This window comes from Tachysurus vachellii, chromosome 13, assembly GCF_030014155.1.
Source record: "Tachysurus vachellii isolate PV-2020 chromosome 13, HZAU_Pvac_v1, whole genome shotgun sequence".
Lineage (NCBI taxonomy): Eukaryota > Metazoa > Chordata > Actinopteri > Siluriformes > Bagridae > Tachysurus > Tachysurus vachellii.
This window is the reverse complement of record NC_083472.1, coordinates 14,494,020-14,511,373: the sequence shown is the minus strand read 5'-3', so window position 1 is coordinate 14,511,373 and position 17,354 is coordinate 14,494,020. Positions and strand designations below refer to the sequence as shown.

Below are 17,354 nucleotides of genomic sequence, written 5' to 3'. Positions count from 1 at the left end.
TGTCCCTCCACTTACAGTTATTGTAACTGGTTTCTGCTGATGGATGTGTTGAAGCGCCTGAAGGTCTCATCTCGTATCTTTCGAGCAAGGTACCCTCAGTTTGAGGTGGTAATCCTCACAAGGGCAGAGCTTTGGAGGCAGGTGAGCATTAGTCAGACATGCACTGCCCCAGATGAGCTGCGACCTGTTGATGAGGAGGAGGATGAAGAGACAGTCGAGCTGGTGCGATGCATACCAGAGTTGCAGGGACTGCTAGGATCATCCATCCAGCTTCTACAAGAAGAGGACGATGATGATGAGCAGTCAGAGGTCCGAGATAGCCTCTGCAACCGATAGCGATGGGTAGCTGTTCATGGGAAGCAAATGCCTGTGAACAGCTGACTGAGTAGTTGTTCACAGGCTTTTGCACCTGCTTATTTACTGGTAGATACTGCTACTAAAACCAGCACTTTGTACGTACACAGAAGGGCTCATCAAAAACAGATGAGATCCTCACAGAACACGCCCTTCATGCAGAATTACCTTCCTTTACAGCAACAGAAGAGGTCTTTTTAGACTGACTTGCCTTGGAATCACTCACCAGGGAAGGGAGGACTAGCAGTGTGGACAATGTAAATTTCTGTTCCCAACCTTTAGGTATTTTTCACTGTCCAGTAACCTCTCTCAAATCTTTTTATATGTATAAACCTATAAGTATATGTAAATATATATGTATATATTGACATCAGGGTGAGCCCAGTTTTGTTGTAATTTATCATTGATATGTTTTAATGTTTGTTTATTCCTGAGGTTATGTGAATAGTTATGACAAGGTGCCTAAGGCATTATTTTTTTTGTTTGGTTAATTTTGGGGAAATAAGAGTTTTATGGCCAGCTCATTGTGGCAGGAAGGACTCTGGGACAGATGGTTCCTCTGTAAACCTGAGAGAGTCTGTTTCATACTCTCTCTGTGAGGATCCCTAACCCATAACAAATATCAATTGGCCTTGCCGTCCTTTACCTCACTGTACCTAAGCTCACATTGCCACCAAAGCTCTGCTTCTGACATATTCAATGGTTGCATTAATCTTGGCTGGTTTCTTTGCACTGTAGCAGGCAAAGGATTATTCTTTCATGTTTATAAAACCCCGTTAATTCTGATTTTCAAGACAAGGTATTGAGATATACATAAATGAGGAGTTTCATTTTATGTTTACAAAACCTCAAGAGATTAGTGGATATCAAAGGTATGAAGTTCCTTGTTCAAGCAAGATGTCAAAACAAACCTGTGGAATTTTTTTAGGGACTTTGTTCTGGATGTTGCCTAGCACCTTGTTCAGTTTAAGGTCATGAGAGCAGACTTCTCTTGCGTCCCTTGTTTTCCCAGTGTACCAGTGAGGCATTGTGGTGCATGGTGTGTTTTATTTACATGGTTTGACTGTTTGTGTTTAATTTAATAGTCATTAATATATTTGACTTTTTGTGTATCAGACAAATGATATATGAAAGTTGCTTTGTATGGTTGGTGCTTTATTTGAAATGTACAATTAATGATCCCATTACCCTAAGGATGTTGTGTTCTTCACTCCAAACAGTGTTTTAACAAGCAAAAGTACAGTTTTATTGTACTGGTGCTAAGATAGATTTTGTGTTGACAATCACTGACCTTTTTTGAACTGAAACCAATAAATGCTATTTAACTGAAGAGTGATAAATGTAAAGAGAGAGTTTAGTTTCATTACCAAAGGAGGTCCACCAAGCCGTAAAGAACACTTGATTTTGAAGGTTTTTTGTCTGTGTGATGCGCAAAGGGGATATGTTTATCTGATTCCTTTTAAAAAGAAATCAACCAGAATAAAGCATGATTGTCAAGTTTTGCTTGTACTGTTCAGTCCAATGTACAAGTTTTGCTACATTCTGAGGATTTATGGTTGTAAAAGAAGCATTTAAATGAGCTAAGCTTATAATACATACCCTGGCCATGTCTCACATGTTGCTTAATGGTTTAGAAAGATTGCAATGTTTTTGGACACCAACAATTGGGGAAAAACATTTGTCCAAAAGAAAATATGGCCACCTATGTCTCTGGACATGTACCAATACAAACAAAAACGTATGCCTTAAAAAATGCATAAGGATTCTCTCTGCTGAGCAGTGTTATTTTCAGTGCAACAAGTTTGACTCACAATTATGTATTTTCCCCAGTATAATTGAAGCTTGTTTTAAAAAAAAAAAAAAAAAAAAAAAAAAAAAAAAAAGCAGAAATTGTGAAGTTGGCTATTGTAAGAAAGTAAAGAAGCATAAGTATATAGGTTGAGTCTAAATATATACCTGTTGGATAGAGCAAACATTGGGTCCAAAATCAATTGTTTAGTTCCTGATAGAGTACAACTCTGTCAGGAGCAAGGACCCACTTGTGATTTAGCCACTGACCCAGTTGTTGAGAAACTGCCACAGCCACACTCTAGGAGAGAAGAGGCAAGAAAAAGTTGCAAAAGTGGAGATGTAAGCACAGTCTGAGGACAGAGGTCATTAGGCGGTTCATTAGTCTGTTCAGAGAGGTGAGAGTTCATGGTGTGACTCATCTGCAGTGTTCTTCAAAATTATTGGCACCTTTAACGAAAATGACCTGAATTTTAAAAAAGAAATCCCACTTTAAAAAACAGATTTTCTTGACATAGGCCAAAATAATAGAAACTCCTAAAACATTTTCAGTAGTTCATTGTTTAAAACTTAAGTATACTTAATTTGCCCTCAGTATCCAAAATTCCTTAAACAGTGAGGATGATGGTGAAAGAGGTAAAAAGACCACAGCTTTTGCACAGTTCACTTGATTCCTATAGTTGTCTAGTCTCAAATTTAACTCTCTTTGGAAAAACACCGTTCCTGAAGTTCCATCTCAAGAAGTAGTGCCTGACTTTCACAATAGCCATGAGAAATCTAATGTGTGCTATGGAGAGATGAGACAAAAATCAAATGTTTAGAACATGTGGATCACTGATGCCTCAAGGTGCAGGCTGTTGTGAAGATGGCACCAAGAATTCTCCCAGGTGTCAGGATATTTCAGCCTGACTGCCTCTGCCAGGATCTTATAAAGTTCTATAGGGTATATTATGCAGCAAATGAACAACCAGCTCTTGAAGTTGATGTTTTGGAAGTAGGAAAAATTGGCTACAGTACAGATCTGAGTGACTTTGACAAGTACAAAACTATTAGCTCAGAGCATATCCAAAATGCCAGGTCTTTTGGGGTGTACCTGGTATACAGTGGTTAGTACCTACCAGAAATGGTCCAAGAAAGAACAAATGGTTAACCAGTGACAGGGTCATGGACGCTAAGTGTTTATTGATGTGTGTGGTGAGTGTAGGACAGCAGTCTTGTCCAATCCCACAGAAGACCTGTTTTTGTGACACAAGAGTAATCTTCACAACATTAGGCAGGTGTTTTTAATGTTATAAACGGTGCGAATAACACCAGAGGCCACCATATGTGAATGTTTTGCAGGGGCAAATGTTTCAGATGCGGTTTTAACACTGACTTGTCATGTGTCTTGAAAATTGCCAAATACCTCTCTGCTTCCAAGATTTTTAAGTAGTTTTTTGTGATGTCCAAGAATGTCTATATGTGAAATTCAAAAGCTGTAATGGTCCATGTTTCAGTATTGACTAATTACTTCACTTAATTACTTAACTTGTATATTGAGCATCGGATAAGCGGTAGAAAATGAGTGAGAGTGAGTATTTTGAGCAGTGCTGAGTCATGAACATGGGGGACTTTAAAAAACCCTCTGCATGCAGAAGGAATGCGTGCAGTGATTTAATATATGAAGAGCTGAGTTCAACACAGTGGTGAGAGATGAGTTAAAGGTTAACTAAAGGTGCAATAGGCTATTAAAAAAGTTCATTCATTCATTCATTTTCTACCGCTTATCCGAACTACCTCGGGTCACGGGGAGCCTGTGCCTATCTCAGGCGTCATCGGGCATCAAGACAGGATTCACCCTGGACGGAGTGAACACACCATCGCAGGGCACACACACACACTCTCATTCACTCACGCAATCACACACTACGGACAATTTTCCAGAGATGCCAATCAACCTACCATGCATGTCTTTGGACCGGGGGAGGAAACCGGAGTACCCGGAGGAAACCCCCGAGGCACGGGGAGAACATGCAAACTCCACACACACAAGGCGGAGGCGGGAATCGAACCCCCAACCCTGCAGGTGTGAGGCGAACCATTAAGCCACCGTGCCCTCCTCATTAAAAAAGTTATTATTTCAAATTGTTTTAGAAATTTGTAGAATATGCTAAAAGAATAAAAATAAGAAAAAATGCCCCATATGACCTCAGCACAATTGTATTATGTGGCTGAGAATCCTTACTGTGGCCCGAGACCGATGGCTTGTCTGGGTGTAGACGTGCCTTCAAAAAATCTTTTTATAGACAGGCTCAAACGCCCCTTTATTCGTCACTCAGTCAGTGGAAAAATATTATCCAGATATTTTACAGTCACAAATCATACTATGCTTCCAAAAAAAACTTCATGACAAGAAACATGCAAAAACGGTGGCTTAGTGGTTAGCACGTTAGCAATGAGAGTGTGTGTGTGCCCTGCGATGGGTTGGCATTCCGTCCAGGGTGTATCCTGCCTTGATGCCCAATGACGTCTGAGATAGACAAAGGCTCCCCGTGACCCGAGGTAGTTCGGATAAGCGGTAGAAGATGAATGAATGAATGATGAATGAATATTTTGCATGTCAGTAACAAAAATGGGATCAAAATTATGGGTCACGATATGTGATGTCATGATCATTCTTGATAACTTAGCTGAAATAATTGTAAATATGATTGGTGTAATCTTTCAAATGATAAAACTAGAAGTCTGGCACACTGCACAGAGCAATTTAGACATTTTTAATGCACCCTCTGAATTAGAAGGTGTAGAATTGGCTTTACACTTGTCTTTCTAATATGACGCATGTGAAATTAGTTCACTGTTTTCTTTTTAAAAAAAAAATAAATAAATTTTTACTTTTAATTTTCCATGGTTGTGATATTTCACTGTGTTTCTATGTGCTTTCAAGAGCTGTCGTCTGCAAAATGGCCTAGAGACTTCTCAAGGTTTTTTCCCTCAGTATGGGTCCGAAGTCCGTGTTTGCTGGCACAGTAGGTTGTCAATTCCATTTAAAAGCCTCAATGGATTTATGATGTTATAATCAGCCTAACGAGGTGTCAAACTCGGATTACATCCAGGACTTCAGGTTTCACATATACCCGTTCAACTCCAAATTACTACATTTTAGAATTATTAGTAAGTAGGCTGCAGAAGCAGTTATATTGTAGCCTAAATAATGCAAAAGGAGTACAGAAAGATTTGAGATATGTAAGGAATTTGAAAAAAGACCTGAGATTAGGCTGTGCTACTGGCTAGCTGACATGTGGCTCATCTCTCTGATTGGCCTAAAATTGGGTCAAACCTCACCAAGCAGACACCACATTTATGTTAGCGTGTAATTACGAACAGGAATAACCTGCGAATACAGATTTAGTGAACTTAAACTAATAATATAACAAAATGCTCCTGATTTAGTAAATTTTTTTTATTACTTTAATGCATAAATTATATGCCCTTAAGGGAAACGACTTCAGAATGAATAAAAACAAAACTGCCTGACTGCCACTTAAAGAAAGTAATAGCCGAATAGAATCATGGGAGCGCTACACTACGCTGTTCAACAGGGTGTAACGGAGCAAGGCTCCAGATCCTCCCCAAACCTGAAATGGAAAAAAGCGCTTACTGAAGATAGATGATAGACCTAATGAACAATGCAATACAATAATATTGATGACACTTCAACTTAAAGAACTGCCTTCAACAGCTCTAAATTCGTCATCAGTTGTGTCGCATCTGAAAACTCTAAAGCCCCAGGTAAAATTGGTCTTCATTTATTCTTGAAACTCCCTCTGCTGTTCCAAAGTTCAGGGAGTTCAACCCTGTACCCAAACCCACATAGCCCTAGCCAACCCCACATACACACACTGGCTTTCTTTTCCTTGTTAAAACATTGATTTGTAAGAATCCCCTTTTGAAATGAAGTGCTGGGAGTACAGAGGCTTCCTTTCCTGCTCTTTCACATTTTAATAATTTATTTCTAAAGATGGGTTAAGTTTCTCACCACTTAAAGGAAAACTAAAAGAAAACACTGCATACATGTTAAAGAATATACCGTGTTTGTGCTCGGATTATGAGATCAAATCAGTTTGGTTTTTTTATGTCGGCACAATTTTCTTTGACCGAACATGTCCTCAGTAACGGTTGCTATTAAACTTTTTTTTTACAGGACATAATCTGTAGCCTGTAAATCTTTCTGTGTACTTTTGCCAGGGAAATATTTTTGAAGGCTATATATAGGTGTAACTAAAATAACTGTTAATTAACCACTGCCATTTATTGTACTTGTCAAGCTTGATTCACAGCTGACACTTTATTGTCCACACAAGCCCAAATCCAGTGCAGCACTTTGTGCTGAATCACAAGAAAGTTGCCCTTTATATTACCTTCATAAGAGTGATTTCAACTCAGTAACTTTAAGTAAAATATTCCCCCTCCAACTGCACTCCTCTGATTGTCTACTGCAGCAGTGTAGGCAGGCGTAATGACCGGTGTGTGCTGTGCATCACAAATCCTCTACTCTTGTCCAGCCATGATTGTTCACACACAACTGAGTTTTTTTTAAATCTGTTCAAAGTAAGTAACACAAAGCAGTTTTGCAGAAATTTGGACAGATTTAAATCGGTGCTGAATGAGCAAGACAGAGGAGAGGTGGTAGGAGGATTACAGAGGAGCTCACATTGTGTGCCTAGAATTGAATATCACTTTCTAAAAATCTCAAAGAAATGAAAATACATATTGCTTTATAATATTGATAGAAAAGCATTAGTATTAAATGTTTGAAAATGCTACTTTTTTCGCTTAAATTTCCTTTACAGACTCCTTTATCCAGAGCGAATTACATTTTATCTCATTTAATAAAGCTGAGCTGTAGATTGGTGCAGCTAGGATTCGAGTTTACAGCCTTTTGAGCGGGAGGCCTTAGGCCTCCATATCCCCATGTAAGTAAAAATTATGTGTAAGTAACATGAAAAGCATGTTGTTTACTGACTGAGATAGAATGAAGTGGATTTAACCAGTCAGAGCTGAAGGCTTTTTTGCTGAGGTCACATAAACCCTGAGTGGAGGGAACCAAGGCCCTAAACATCTACAGCTGAGCTCCACACCCACTCTGTGTAACCAATGCACTTTCTCCAGCAGCATGGTGCACCAATCAGATTCTTTGCTCTGATCAGGTACAGAAAGCATGATCATGTTGTAGCCGGAGCATGCTTAGACATTTTGGCTCTAAGTCAGACAAGGTAACTTGAGCAGGGGTTCTTAAAATAGACAGGAACATCTAAGAAATCTGCTTTATATTTATTGCTTCTGTCAATACATTATTTACTTGTAATCTAGCACCGCTCTAATCATGAATAACTTTAGATTTCAGTTCTTAGTTTTCAGAATTTGTGTTGTGTCATTTGAGGGTGATACAAAGAAGTGTCGGTATCAAAGCTTGTTCTTTGCTGATTGAAGCTATGCACTGACTCATGAGTTAAACCAGATGTGTCAAATGACAAAGCGCAGAAGGGACACATAATATGTGCAATATGAACTCAGTGGGAAGGACATCAGAAAACTGGGGAACACCATGTCTGAAAGCAGATGACTGGGCATAGGGAGCAATGAATGCATTACTGTATTTTCTCTACACTTTTACTGTATCCAGCTGTCTTGAATCAATCTCAGCTGCATGAAATCATTTTGAAGTGCAGTGACTAGCAACTGTAGCAACATATTTTTATAACCATATTATACTTTTCATACTGTACCTCTTTGTTATGTACCTGGTACAGAAAAAGAAATAGTAGATACTGTATTTGTATGTGTGCTGATGGTAATCATAAAAATGACAAAAGTAAAAAAGTAAACATTCCTTTATTAGTCTGTAGAGTTATTAGGCTTTGTTGATTTTTTAAAGTCATGGTTTCCATGATATCCCATGTACTGAAATTGATCACCAACTCTCATTAGTATTTAAACTAAAATTCAGCCCACACTGAAATTCTAAACTAAATAAACTAAAATTCAGACTCATCAATAAGCACTGTGCTGGCATGAACACAACTGAAGGTGTGGCTTGTTTGATTATTGTGTAGGTTTGCACTGAGTCAGAGGTTCTGTGCTGTATTACACTCATTACAGCTCTCCTTCTACACACAAGGCTAAGTATTGTTAAGGCCAGTGGGGTGAGCATTGTCTAATATCAGCTGATCTTGTGAGATGCCACTTGCCCTAGAGGCAAAATCACAGTAAAATATTTTATTATAAAACCCGATAGGCAATTCAGCATCTGCCTTACTATTGTACTTTAAAAGTAAAAAAAAAATGTGATTTAATGAATTAAAAAAAGATTTCATGTATCACCAATACTTTGGTGTTTATGTGCTTGGGTAGTCTGGCACAGACAGCACAGGCACATCTTGCATAACTTGGTCATTTACTTTATAGCTGTTGAGAAATTGACTTTGATGAGTGTCACAGAATATAATTACAGCCCAGAGAGCTGTCTGACAAACACAGTGCCATGTCTTGCCTGAATGATCATGCAGTCTCGTTGAGCCACTCAAATATTGCCACACTTTTTAACAGCCTTCTGTGTACACTCTTTTCATTTCCTTTTAAGTGTAAAGCAGGATCAGTTTATGAGTGAGAAGCAAGCTTACTATGCGATGAGCTTTTTATACACTGTTGACACAACCATCTTTAGGTGCTGATTTAGCATATGTTTCAACTGTAATTTTGTAAATGTGAACTAAAATTGCAATATTGCAGCAGTTCCAATCCAGTGTGGTGTAAATCATTTCATCACTACTAATGGAGCAATGTGTTGGGGGGTTCAAATACATTTTCTCCAGGAACTAACGAGCACAGCAACTTTGTGAAGAGGCTTTAGATATTATATAGTCTTGTCCAAATTACCAGGAATAAAAGTGTAAGGTTTTAGACTGGCCAAGTCGAACAGACTATAACCAAGTTGAGCAGCATTTCATCTCCTGAAAAGAAGACTGAAGGGAGAAACCACCCAAAACAAAACAACTGAAAGAAGCTGTGATACAAGATTAGAAAAGTATCATAAAAGAAGAAATCAATAGTTTGGTGATGTCAGTGAGTTGCATGCTTAATATAGTCATTGCAAGCAATATATTGCCAAATATTAAGTGTTATTTACTTTGACTACCTGTACCTAGAAAGAAAGGGTCTTGCTATATATATATACACATGTATGTATAAAATTATATAGCTTATAACTAGATAAACAGCTGGTACAAAACACTTAATATATAACAGTTATTAATAGATTAACATTTACAATACTCAGAAAGGTGTATCATGTTCATGTGCTAAATTACTTTATCCAACATGAATATATTTAAGTATTAAGCATATTTATTGACTAGATTATACAGACACATTGCCTCCATTTCTTCTCCATGTTGGTCAGGAACGGATGCACTTATTACAAGATAAAGTCACTACAAACTTCCAGTCTTTAACACTTGCATTGAGGTTGTGATTTTCTTGCTGTTGTTTTCTTGCCAACACTTACACCCCTCCCAATTATACCATGAAAGCATTGTTATATAAACAGCCACAGTTGAGGAAACTGTTGCTATGCTAAGTGCCAGGAGAAAGACTCAGGTGTGTAAGGCCAATAATGTTTATGAAGGCATAATAATTAATGGTTGCATTTTGCCCAAAGCTAAGGCATGGGAATCTACCAGAAACAACTCCAGATTTAGGCATGTATGAATTAGGAAGTGTTTGGCAATAGATGGCCAGTGAGGTAGCTTTCAGGTTCAAACATGCCAGTAGAAGGGCACATTCGTTTCAAACCCTATTAGGTTAACCACATACAGGAGCTCCATTCAAGTTTAGATTGTTAGTCTTCAACTAAATAAGAAAGACATTCAAAAACCACTGTAAAAAGTCTGCTTTATTCATTATACTCTCATTATTCATTACATTATTTATCAAAAGTAAACATTTAGGGCAAAACAAAAAATAAAGTGTGGCAATAGTAGTACTCTGACAGGACAAAACACCACAACATTGAGCTTTTCCATGGAGAGAACAACCCATCTTTTCTGGTTGGAGTGCATAAGAGCAAGCCTTGTTAAAACTTAGCCTGGGGATATTACATGACCACATTATACAGAATCTAGGTAAATGTGAAGAAAGAAAAACAGAATAACCAGCATTCCAGTTTTTCCTCCAACACAACCCAAACTTTGAACAAGCTCTTATAGGACCAGTTCTAACATTAAAAGCTACATGGTAAAGGATCAGTAGTTCACTTAATGAACTGAAGTGAAGAAACCTAATGGAGCAACAGCAATATGAGCCTTTAAGTTAAATGTTTCAAATAGCACAGCTTTTCTGTTGACACCCAGCACTGAAATTGGTCTAGGTCTTGCTTAAAAGAAAAAGGTTATGCAAGACTCCATAGTCAAGCCTAGATGCAAGAGCCCAAAGCGTCATCCCTCAGTAAAGTGTAAGTTGCAGTCTAGTGCTAAGCTTTATAGGTCAGTCTCATCTTAACAGACTCCCACCACCAATTTCTCTCTTGTAGCGGTTTGTGAGGTTATCTGCTTGGTCTGTGAGCTTGGACAAGACACCGAAAAGTCCACGGAGATGGAAGTGGAACTGGCTTTCTAAGTCGCTGTTGTCTTCTTCTGGTCCGTCTGGAACCTGCTGTTCCTCCTGCTTCACTGCCATTTCCAGGAAGCTGGTGCCACCACCCAGGTCACGTTTCAGCAAACCCCACTCCATCTCATTCTTAATGGACTTCAGCAACAGGTAGTGCTCGTACATGTCCCTCTGCTTGCTGGGGAAGGACAGCTCGCGGTTGCTGTTCATCGACGTGTCCCCTTCTTGTCCATCCAGTGGTACGTCCCGCAGTAAACTAGGCACCATAATGGTCTCGTCCATGTTGTTGGCCGCGGCGAGGAAGCGGTTCATCACGTTTAGCAGCGAGTGCTTATGAAAGCTGGCATCCGAGTTTGCTTGCATCATGGTGGTAAGAGTTAGAACAAGTGACGGGGTGCGAGTTTAGTTCTGCAGATGGCTGTAAAACCTGGGGAAGTAAAAATACATCAACTTTCGGTTCTGTAATCAGGAAAAGACGCACGATTAAGAAGAAACCGCGATCATAGCTTCATTAGCATGTATAAACTAGCTTAAAAGATCGCTTGATATCCAACTGTTTTGCCGTGGTTTTAATTCATTTACGAAGCATCTCGAGTGAGAAGAAAAGCGTGTGTAAGACGATGAAACCGACTGACGCCCTGAATTAACGTTAATTAATACGGTAATTATTTACACAAGCCTAGTGACCAAGCCCTTCTGCTCTGAACACGGAGATGCTAAACAGACAAAACAAACCGAATAAACACAACGAACACTAACCTGGATGGAACCGACACCTGGAGCACAAATTTCCTCGAGGCTGTGGTTGATTTTGCAGTTTCTGCTTTATTCTATAGCCCACACTCCGGATAAGAACAGCTCTTCTGTCGGTAACTGCAGCAGGAGGATTTTATAGCGCTGTCTCGTCGCGAGCGAGCGATTCGTTCAATGTTGTAGCAGTCACAGCATGATTGGCATTCGCAGTAGCCAATCAGCACCGGGACTTTATTTTAGAACACGCCCATGAATTGAGGCGCTCTCTTGTCAAAATCGACCAATCATTATCTTTCATTCAGTGCTGAGACGTGAACACGAAGCCATTGGTCAGGGAGATTTGGTCTGTCGTCGTTTTGGGGTCTTTTTAGTTACTCAGATCATTTAGATTATTATTCTTGGCCTAACTGTGGCTGATATTGCATTATATCGTACTAGCTAGCAAACAAATCTAGATTTCTTTGTAATATATTATATATATATATATTATGTAATATCTATTTATTTAGTCAGACTGACAATTGACAAATACATAAAGGACCCTTGCATTAAAACACTTAAGACGGCTTTTTATTAATCCTGTTAACTGATCACGTTTTCAACTAGAGCAACAGATCATGTTTGTTTCACTCCTCATATCTGAAGTTTCCATTCATTTAGACTGCAAAATAAGCGACACTGACTAGAGGAGGAGAGGAGAGAGGATGGAGGAGAGGAGAGGAGAGGAAGAGAAAAGAGGGGAGAGGAGGGAGAGAGAGGCGACGGGGGAGAGGAGAGAGAGGAGGGAGGAGAGGAAGAGAAAAGAAAGGAGAGGGAGGAGAGGAAGAGAAAAGAAAGGAGAGGGAGAGGAGGAAAAAAGAAAAAGGGAGGGAGGAGAGGGAGAGAAGAGAAAAGAAAAGAGAGAGGAGAAGAGAGAGGAGAGGGAGAAGAGAGAGGAGGGCAGGCAGACATCCACACTCCGAGATCACTAGCATAAGTAGTCTTAAAAAAAATTGTATGCGTATTGGAAAGACTGGCTAAATGCTGCCACCTTGTGTACTTGATGTCAGAGCTGGTTTTGGATATTTTTAAGGACGTCGAACTGACTTCACACAAACATAGAATAACACGATTGTTTATTAATTTTGATGTTCACACAACTCAAAGCAAGTTATTAACACTGCTAGAGAAAAATACAGACACTACATGCTTTAAAAATGTTAACTTAGGCATACAAGATAATGGCGATCACGTTACATGTCACTCCGGCAGGCTTGGAAATGCCAGTGTTTCACAAAAAGGAATTACATTCTTTAAGCACTCTATCAGGGCAGATGTGCCCTCAGTTGATGTGTTTATAGGAATGTGCATTAACTAAACATTATTTTATTTAACTCCCCATGAAGCCACATTATCAACAAAAGCATATATTTATAATACACTGACGCTCATTAAGATAAATCACTGTGTAAGTGAACCTCAAATTCATTATTAAATGTTGACCCATAAAGAAGGATCTGAAGTTCATTTGTTAACGCAATATTACATTAAATAATGCTTGAATATACAATGCCACCTCATATCAACATAACCCTAGTTTGTTTCCACTCAAAATAATTTGACCGACTGTTCACAGATACAACCTGTAATTTACTAAACTGATAAATGTATAGTATTAGGACCAACTAACAAAGGCAAGTCAGTCAGTGTATATGCCACCAATTTCACAAGTTTCACGCTGGCTAAAACCTGCACAAACTTTGAGTAAATCCTTTACAGAATTTTCATTTACAAACTACAAAAGGCACATAATTGCTTCAAGATGAACTGTGAAAACACTGGATCCCATATATAGCAAATTGAATTCATTCCCTTCAATCTAGTTGCCATGGACGAACACTTTTATAAAATGGTAGCTGGAGGATTTTCTAAAATGAAAGAAATCTAAAACTACATGGCTTCCCTTTGTGTTGTATATTACAGAAGACCTCATTTTTCCACCCTACAAAAGACAAGAACGTCAAGGTTAGATCTAATTAACAACATTCATAAGGAAATAAAAATATAAAAATTGTGTTTTTATAAACAAATCAACTGTGTAGACAGATTGTATGTGTGTATATATTTGTAAATCAGGAAAATTATTATAAAAATTCAAACATTTAGCAAAGGCCCTAGGAAAACAATTGATGCTTTACCTGAAATGACTAAACCATTTCATACTGGTTGTTGGTGATGTAGCGTGACAAGCAGCAAGCCAGGAATACACCAATCAGCTGTGATGAAAGTTAAAATAGATATTAAGGCACATCTAGTTTCACCACATATTAAACAATCTGACCAAATTAACTGCTGTGACAGAAATAAAACATATCTATCAATGCCCTGGTGACTGATCAGCAACTAATTGTTTTCAAAACACTCTTTCTGTCCTAATAAGATATAGTCAGTGTTTTTTATGCCTGTCAATTATTTTGTATATGAATAGTATATTATTACTATTTAACAGAAAACCAAACACTAAATTAAACATGAGCTTGAGTGAGCTTGCTTTGCTGCCTGAAAGGTCATTGTTTTATTTTGAAGGTTCTGGTGTAACTCTTCCTCCCAAACTGACCTTCCCAAATGCCATAAGTAGGTAACTAGTAAAATCAGCCATGATGTACTCTAGCTAGGCCTGCTTATCACAAGCCAGTTACATTAACAGCAAGTGAGAAGCTCAAACTGCCATTTTCTTGGGTACAGTTTATGAAAGGGCTGCTGTGGCTACAAACTTTACATCCAAACAAGCAGAAGCACACCAAGCTGGTCCCACAAGTTCAAATAATATCAAAATGATCAAGCTTCTTAGGAGCTTGGCAGCAACAAGGTTGTGCAAATGTTGCACTCATTTTCTGTTGTTCATAATCAAGGCATTAAACAAAATAAACTTGCTTTTACCTGGAAAAATGCTATTCCAAAAGATATTCCAGCAATGATCCCCAAATTAGACTCCATTGCAGTAGTCACCAGAGAGAAGCAGCCCTGCAGCAGCAATTAAACAAAACAAACAATTTTTCTATTCCACTCGATTACCAGTCTATTTTCTAATTTCCTAGTCTAGGTAAAACATGTTACACTTTTATATGGTCTGTGTTCACAGACTCTAGGCTGCAATCTCACCTGCTGGTATACCACAGTTTGAGCCAGCTTGAGATCTTTTAGATTTTCAGAGGTACAATTAGCCAGTGGCATACAGCAGCTTGTTGGTATGCCATGTTGCTTGAAGTACTCTGTCTGTCCCCAACTGGTGTAGTTGTATACGCCACAACACTTCAGCTATACATCACAGGATGTATAGGCATGATTATGGATTTCAATAAGCAAAAAAAAAAAATGACAGATTGTAAATTATATAGAATAAATACTAATGCATGGCACAATAAGCATCTGTTGCACAACACGTTTCCAGTAATTAATACAAAAAATTAAGTCTCAAAAACAGAGAGGTATATCACACAAATGAAAAGCTTAAGAATAATTATTTAAAAATATATCAGCAGGCAGTGATCCAAGCATACTTAGCAAATTTCACCTTCAGTTACACACCAAATAGAGAGACCATGGATGCTTTTGTTGCTGATAGTTCTGTGCTACTCATAGGAAATGCCCGCTGAAAGCTGACTGGCTAAAACTTACAGATTATTACAAAGATGCACTTAATATATAATATTCTACCTTTATTGAACTTAACAGTACCTGAAAAATAGTTATATTGGCTTAGCCACTATATTGACTGAGTGGCAGGAGGGAGTATGACCTATTGACCAAAACTCATGTCTCTTCCTTTGGAACATCAAAATGTAAACCGTATACATGGTAAAACTGTAGACAAATACGTTATTGTAAGGTCTACTGCATTTTGGTTGACAAATTTACACAAAAACTCTTACAGATCCCTGCATGGAATCCACTGCTTGGTTTCTGCCATCTGTAGTATTGTAATTATTTTCAGCCTTCCAGTATACGTCTTTAAGTACTGCTTTGATCTACAGGGGAAAATAGTGTTAATATTGGATCCATTTTACATCACAGTTCTGTAGATCTTCATAAACTAATAAAATAAAATCACCTCATGTCTGAAAACAAAGCCAGAAATGCCTGCCACAAGTTCAGCCAAGAACACCAGAAACAGAAACATAGCATACTGCAGAACAAAAGTATACAAGACATTTGGACAAAACATATCACAAATAATCCTTCAACCCTCCATCAGTGAATAAAATTAAAAGTTACACTATCAATCTAGAATCTAGTTTATGGTATAATAATAGGAAGCTACACAAAGTAAATTTACTTTCCCCTTTAATGTTTGTTATATTATGAATATCATTTCAACATCATTTGCTCATTCATATTTATTACATTTCTGTGAATTTTTAATCGAATTTTGGAACTGACCAGTTTCAGCATCCATGGACTACCACGGCAGGTGGCAAAACACCCAAACAGGCCAAAAATGACGATGATTGCACCGGTGCCAATAAGGACATATGGCGCATTGGTGCTTATGTCTGAGGTTAGCAAGAGATAGGACTCCAGACTAACCTTCCCCCAGACCCCCACTGCTAACAGGATCACCCCTGTGAACTGGGGAGAAAGACAAAAACAGGATGAACTGGGGACATAGACAAAAATACAAATAGTGGAAACTAAGTATAGAGACTAAAACAGTATGAGCTACTGACAAAGACAGACACATTACAAATCAATGTTATTGATACCTCCATACTTTTTCTGTGATATTTTATTATGTGATTATGTACATGTATTGATATGTTTAGTTGTCTTTTTAATGACACCTTGTGAATAAAGCACTGATGCAAAGTTCTAGTTATTCTGAATGTTTTACTTTTTTATATCTAACAAATCCAACATCATCTCAGTGTGTTTCCCGAGTTAAGATTAGTAAAGGTGATAAAAATCCATATAAAATCCGGACTCTGAACTCACTAAGGCCACGTTTGCTAGCAATAAATACCTTTCAACTGCATTTTCAGTACTTTTTTAAGTATTCCGTATTATACAAACAAATACGTACTAAAATAAGTACTGATTAATGAGGACACGAGCTTAAAACAAACAAAAGGACTCCGTTTGTTTCACTCCAGACTCTCCATTTTGTTTGTGTGTTTTCTTGGGGTTATCGTGTCAGTTTCATTAACCTCACACGACTGAATATTGCCTGTTGTTTACTTCTCTAGCAAAATGAAATAATAACAAACTATGCTGTAGTTAGCTAGCCATTTCAGAGCGACCGTTTAAATGAAGCTTTTGGTCAAGTATTGACGTTCATTATGATAAGCCGAAAGAAAAGAATTGCAGAAAAAAAATTATATAGTTTATTTTGTTTCACTCAGATTAAAATAAGTTTAGAAAACAACTAGTCAAACAGTTGCTCTACGTTCATCCATCGCAGTGAGCGTGCAGGCTCATTGTGTGCTACACATCAGAGCTAAGCTAAACAGGCTAGCTAAGGGTCTAATTCAGAGAAGTTTCGCGCTAGACGAAAAGAAACTTACCCAAAATATAAGGCTGTAAGAAATCAGAAATGTCTTTAGACATGTTATTACAGGTTTGGTCTGCAATCTTCTAGACGGAGGAGACATTTCGGGTTTTAAGTCTGGTCGTGTTGCAGATTTTGCGTGTTTGATGTTAGGAGGGGGAGGAAGGAAAACTGGGTTTGTTCCCCGTTGGAAAAGTTCTTTTGAGAGGGAAGGAAATGTCGTAGACGCTTCTGAGGCTGTACCTCCGGGGTGAAGAGAGAGTAAACACGTCAGAAGGATCACATAGAG

General features: G+C 38.3%; 3 protein-coding genes across 5 annotated transcripts in view; 1 reads left to right on the top strand and 2 right to left on the bottom strand.

The window, feature by feature from the left end:
• Positions 1-1,851, top strand: part of bcorl1 (BCL6 corepressor-like 1) — a 28,162-nt gene extending 26,311 nt beyond the window's left edge. For all 3 annotated transcript variants that reach the window (XM_060885429.1, XM_060885431.1, XM_060885430.1), the window contains one exon: positions 18-1,851. In XM_060885429.1, the coding sequence (XP_060741412.1) occupies positions 18-336 (319 nt within the window). In that variant the 3' untranslated portion in view covers positions 337-1,851. The remainder of the gene's footprint in view (positions 1-17) is intronic.
• An 8,206-nt stretch (positions 1,852-10,057) lies between these two features.
• On the bottom strand, positions 10,058-11,706 carry mid1ip1l (MID1 interacting protein 1, like). Its single transcript, XM_060885756.1, has 2 exons — positions 11,548-11,706; positions 10,058-11,215 (listed from the first exon to the last, which is right to left on the bottom strand). Exon 2 carries the CDS (start codon positions 11,152-11,154, stop codon positions 10,672-10,674), a length of 483 nt encoding a protein of 160 aa, XP_060741739.1. The 5' UTR covers positions 11,155-11,215; positions 11,548-11,706; the 3' UTR covers positions 10,058-10,671.
• A 933-nt stretch (positions 11,707-12,639) lies between these two features.
• tspan7 (tetraspanin 7) lies at positions 12,640-17,322 on the bottom strand. Its single transcript, XM_060885538.1, has 8 exons — positions 17,082-17,322; positions 15,961-16,149; positions 15,632-15,706; positions 15,453-15,548; positions 14,683-14,838; positions 14,461-14,544; positions 13,719-13,796; positions 12,640-13,522 (listed from the first exon to the last, which is right to left on the bottom strand). The coding sequence occupies exons 1-7, from the start codon at positions 17,166-17,168 to the stop codon at positions 13,728-13,730; spliced, it is 756 nt and encodes a 251-aa protein (XP_060741521.1). The 5' UTR covers positions 17,169-17,322; the 3' UTR covers positions 12,640-13,522; positions 13,719-13,727.
• Positions 17,323-17,354: the final 32 nt, after the last annotated feature.

Bases quoted from the DNA above. Each gene is read 5' to 3' on its own strand.
- mid1ip1l (XM_060885756.1), bottom strand. From the start codon at position 11,154: ATGATGCAAGCAAACTCGGATGCCAGCTTTCATAAGCACTCGCTGCTA.
- tspan7 (XM_060885538.1), bottom strand. From the start codon at position 17,168: ATGTCTCCTCCGTCTAGAAGATTGCAGACCAAACCTGTAATAACATGT. The intron at 16,150-17,081 runs GTAAGTTTCTTT...CTTTCTCCCCAG, and splicing joins CTTACAGCCTTATATTTTGG to TTCACAGGGGTGATCCTGTT. The intron at 15,549-15,631 runs GTGATTTTATTT...TTTCCCCTGTAG, and splicing joins GCTTTGTTTTCAGACATGAG to ATCAAAGCAGTACTTAAAGA.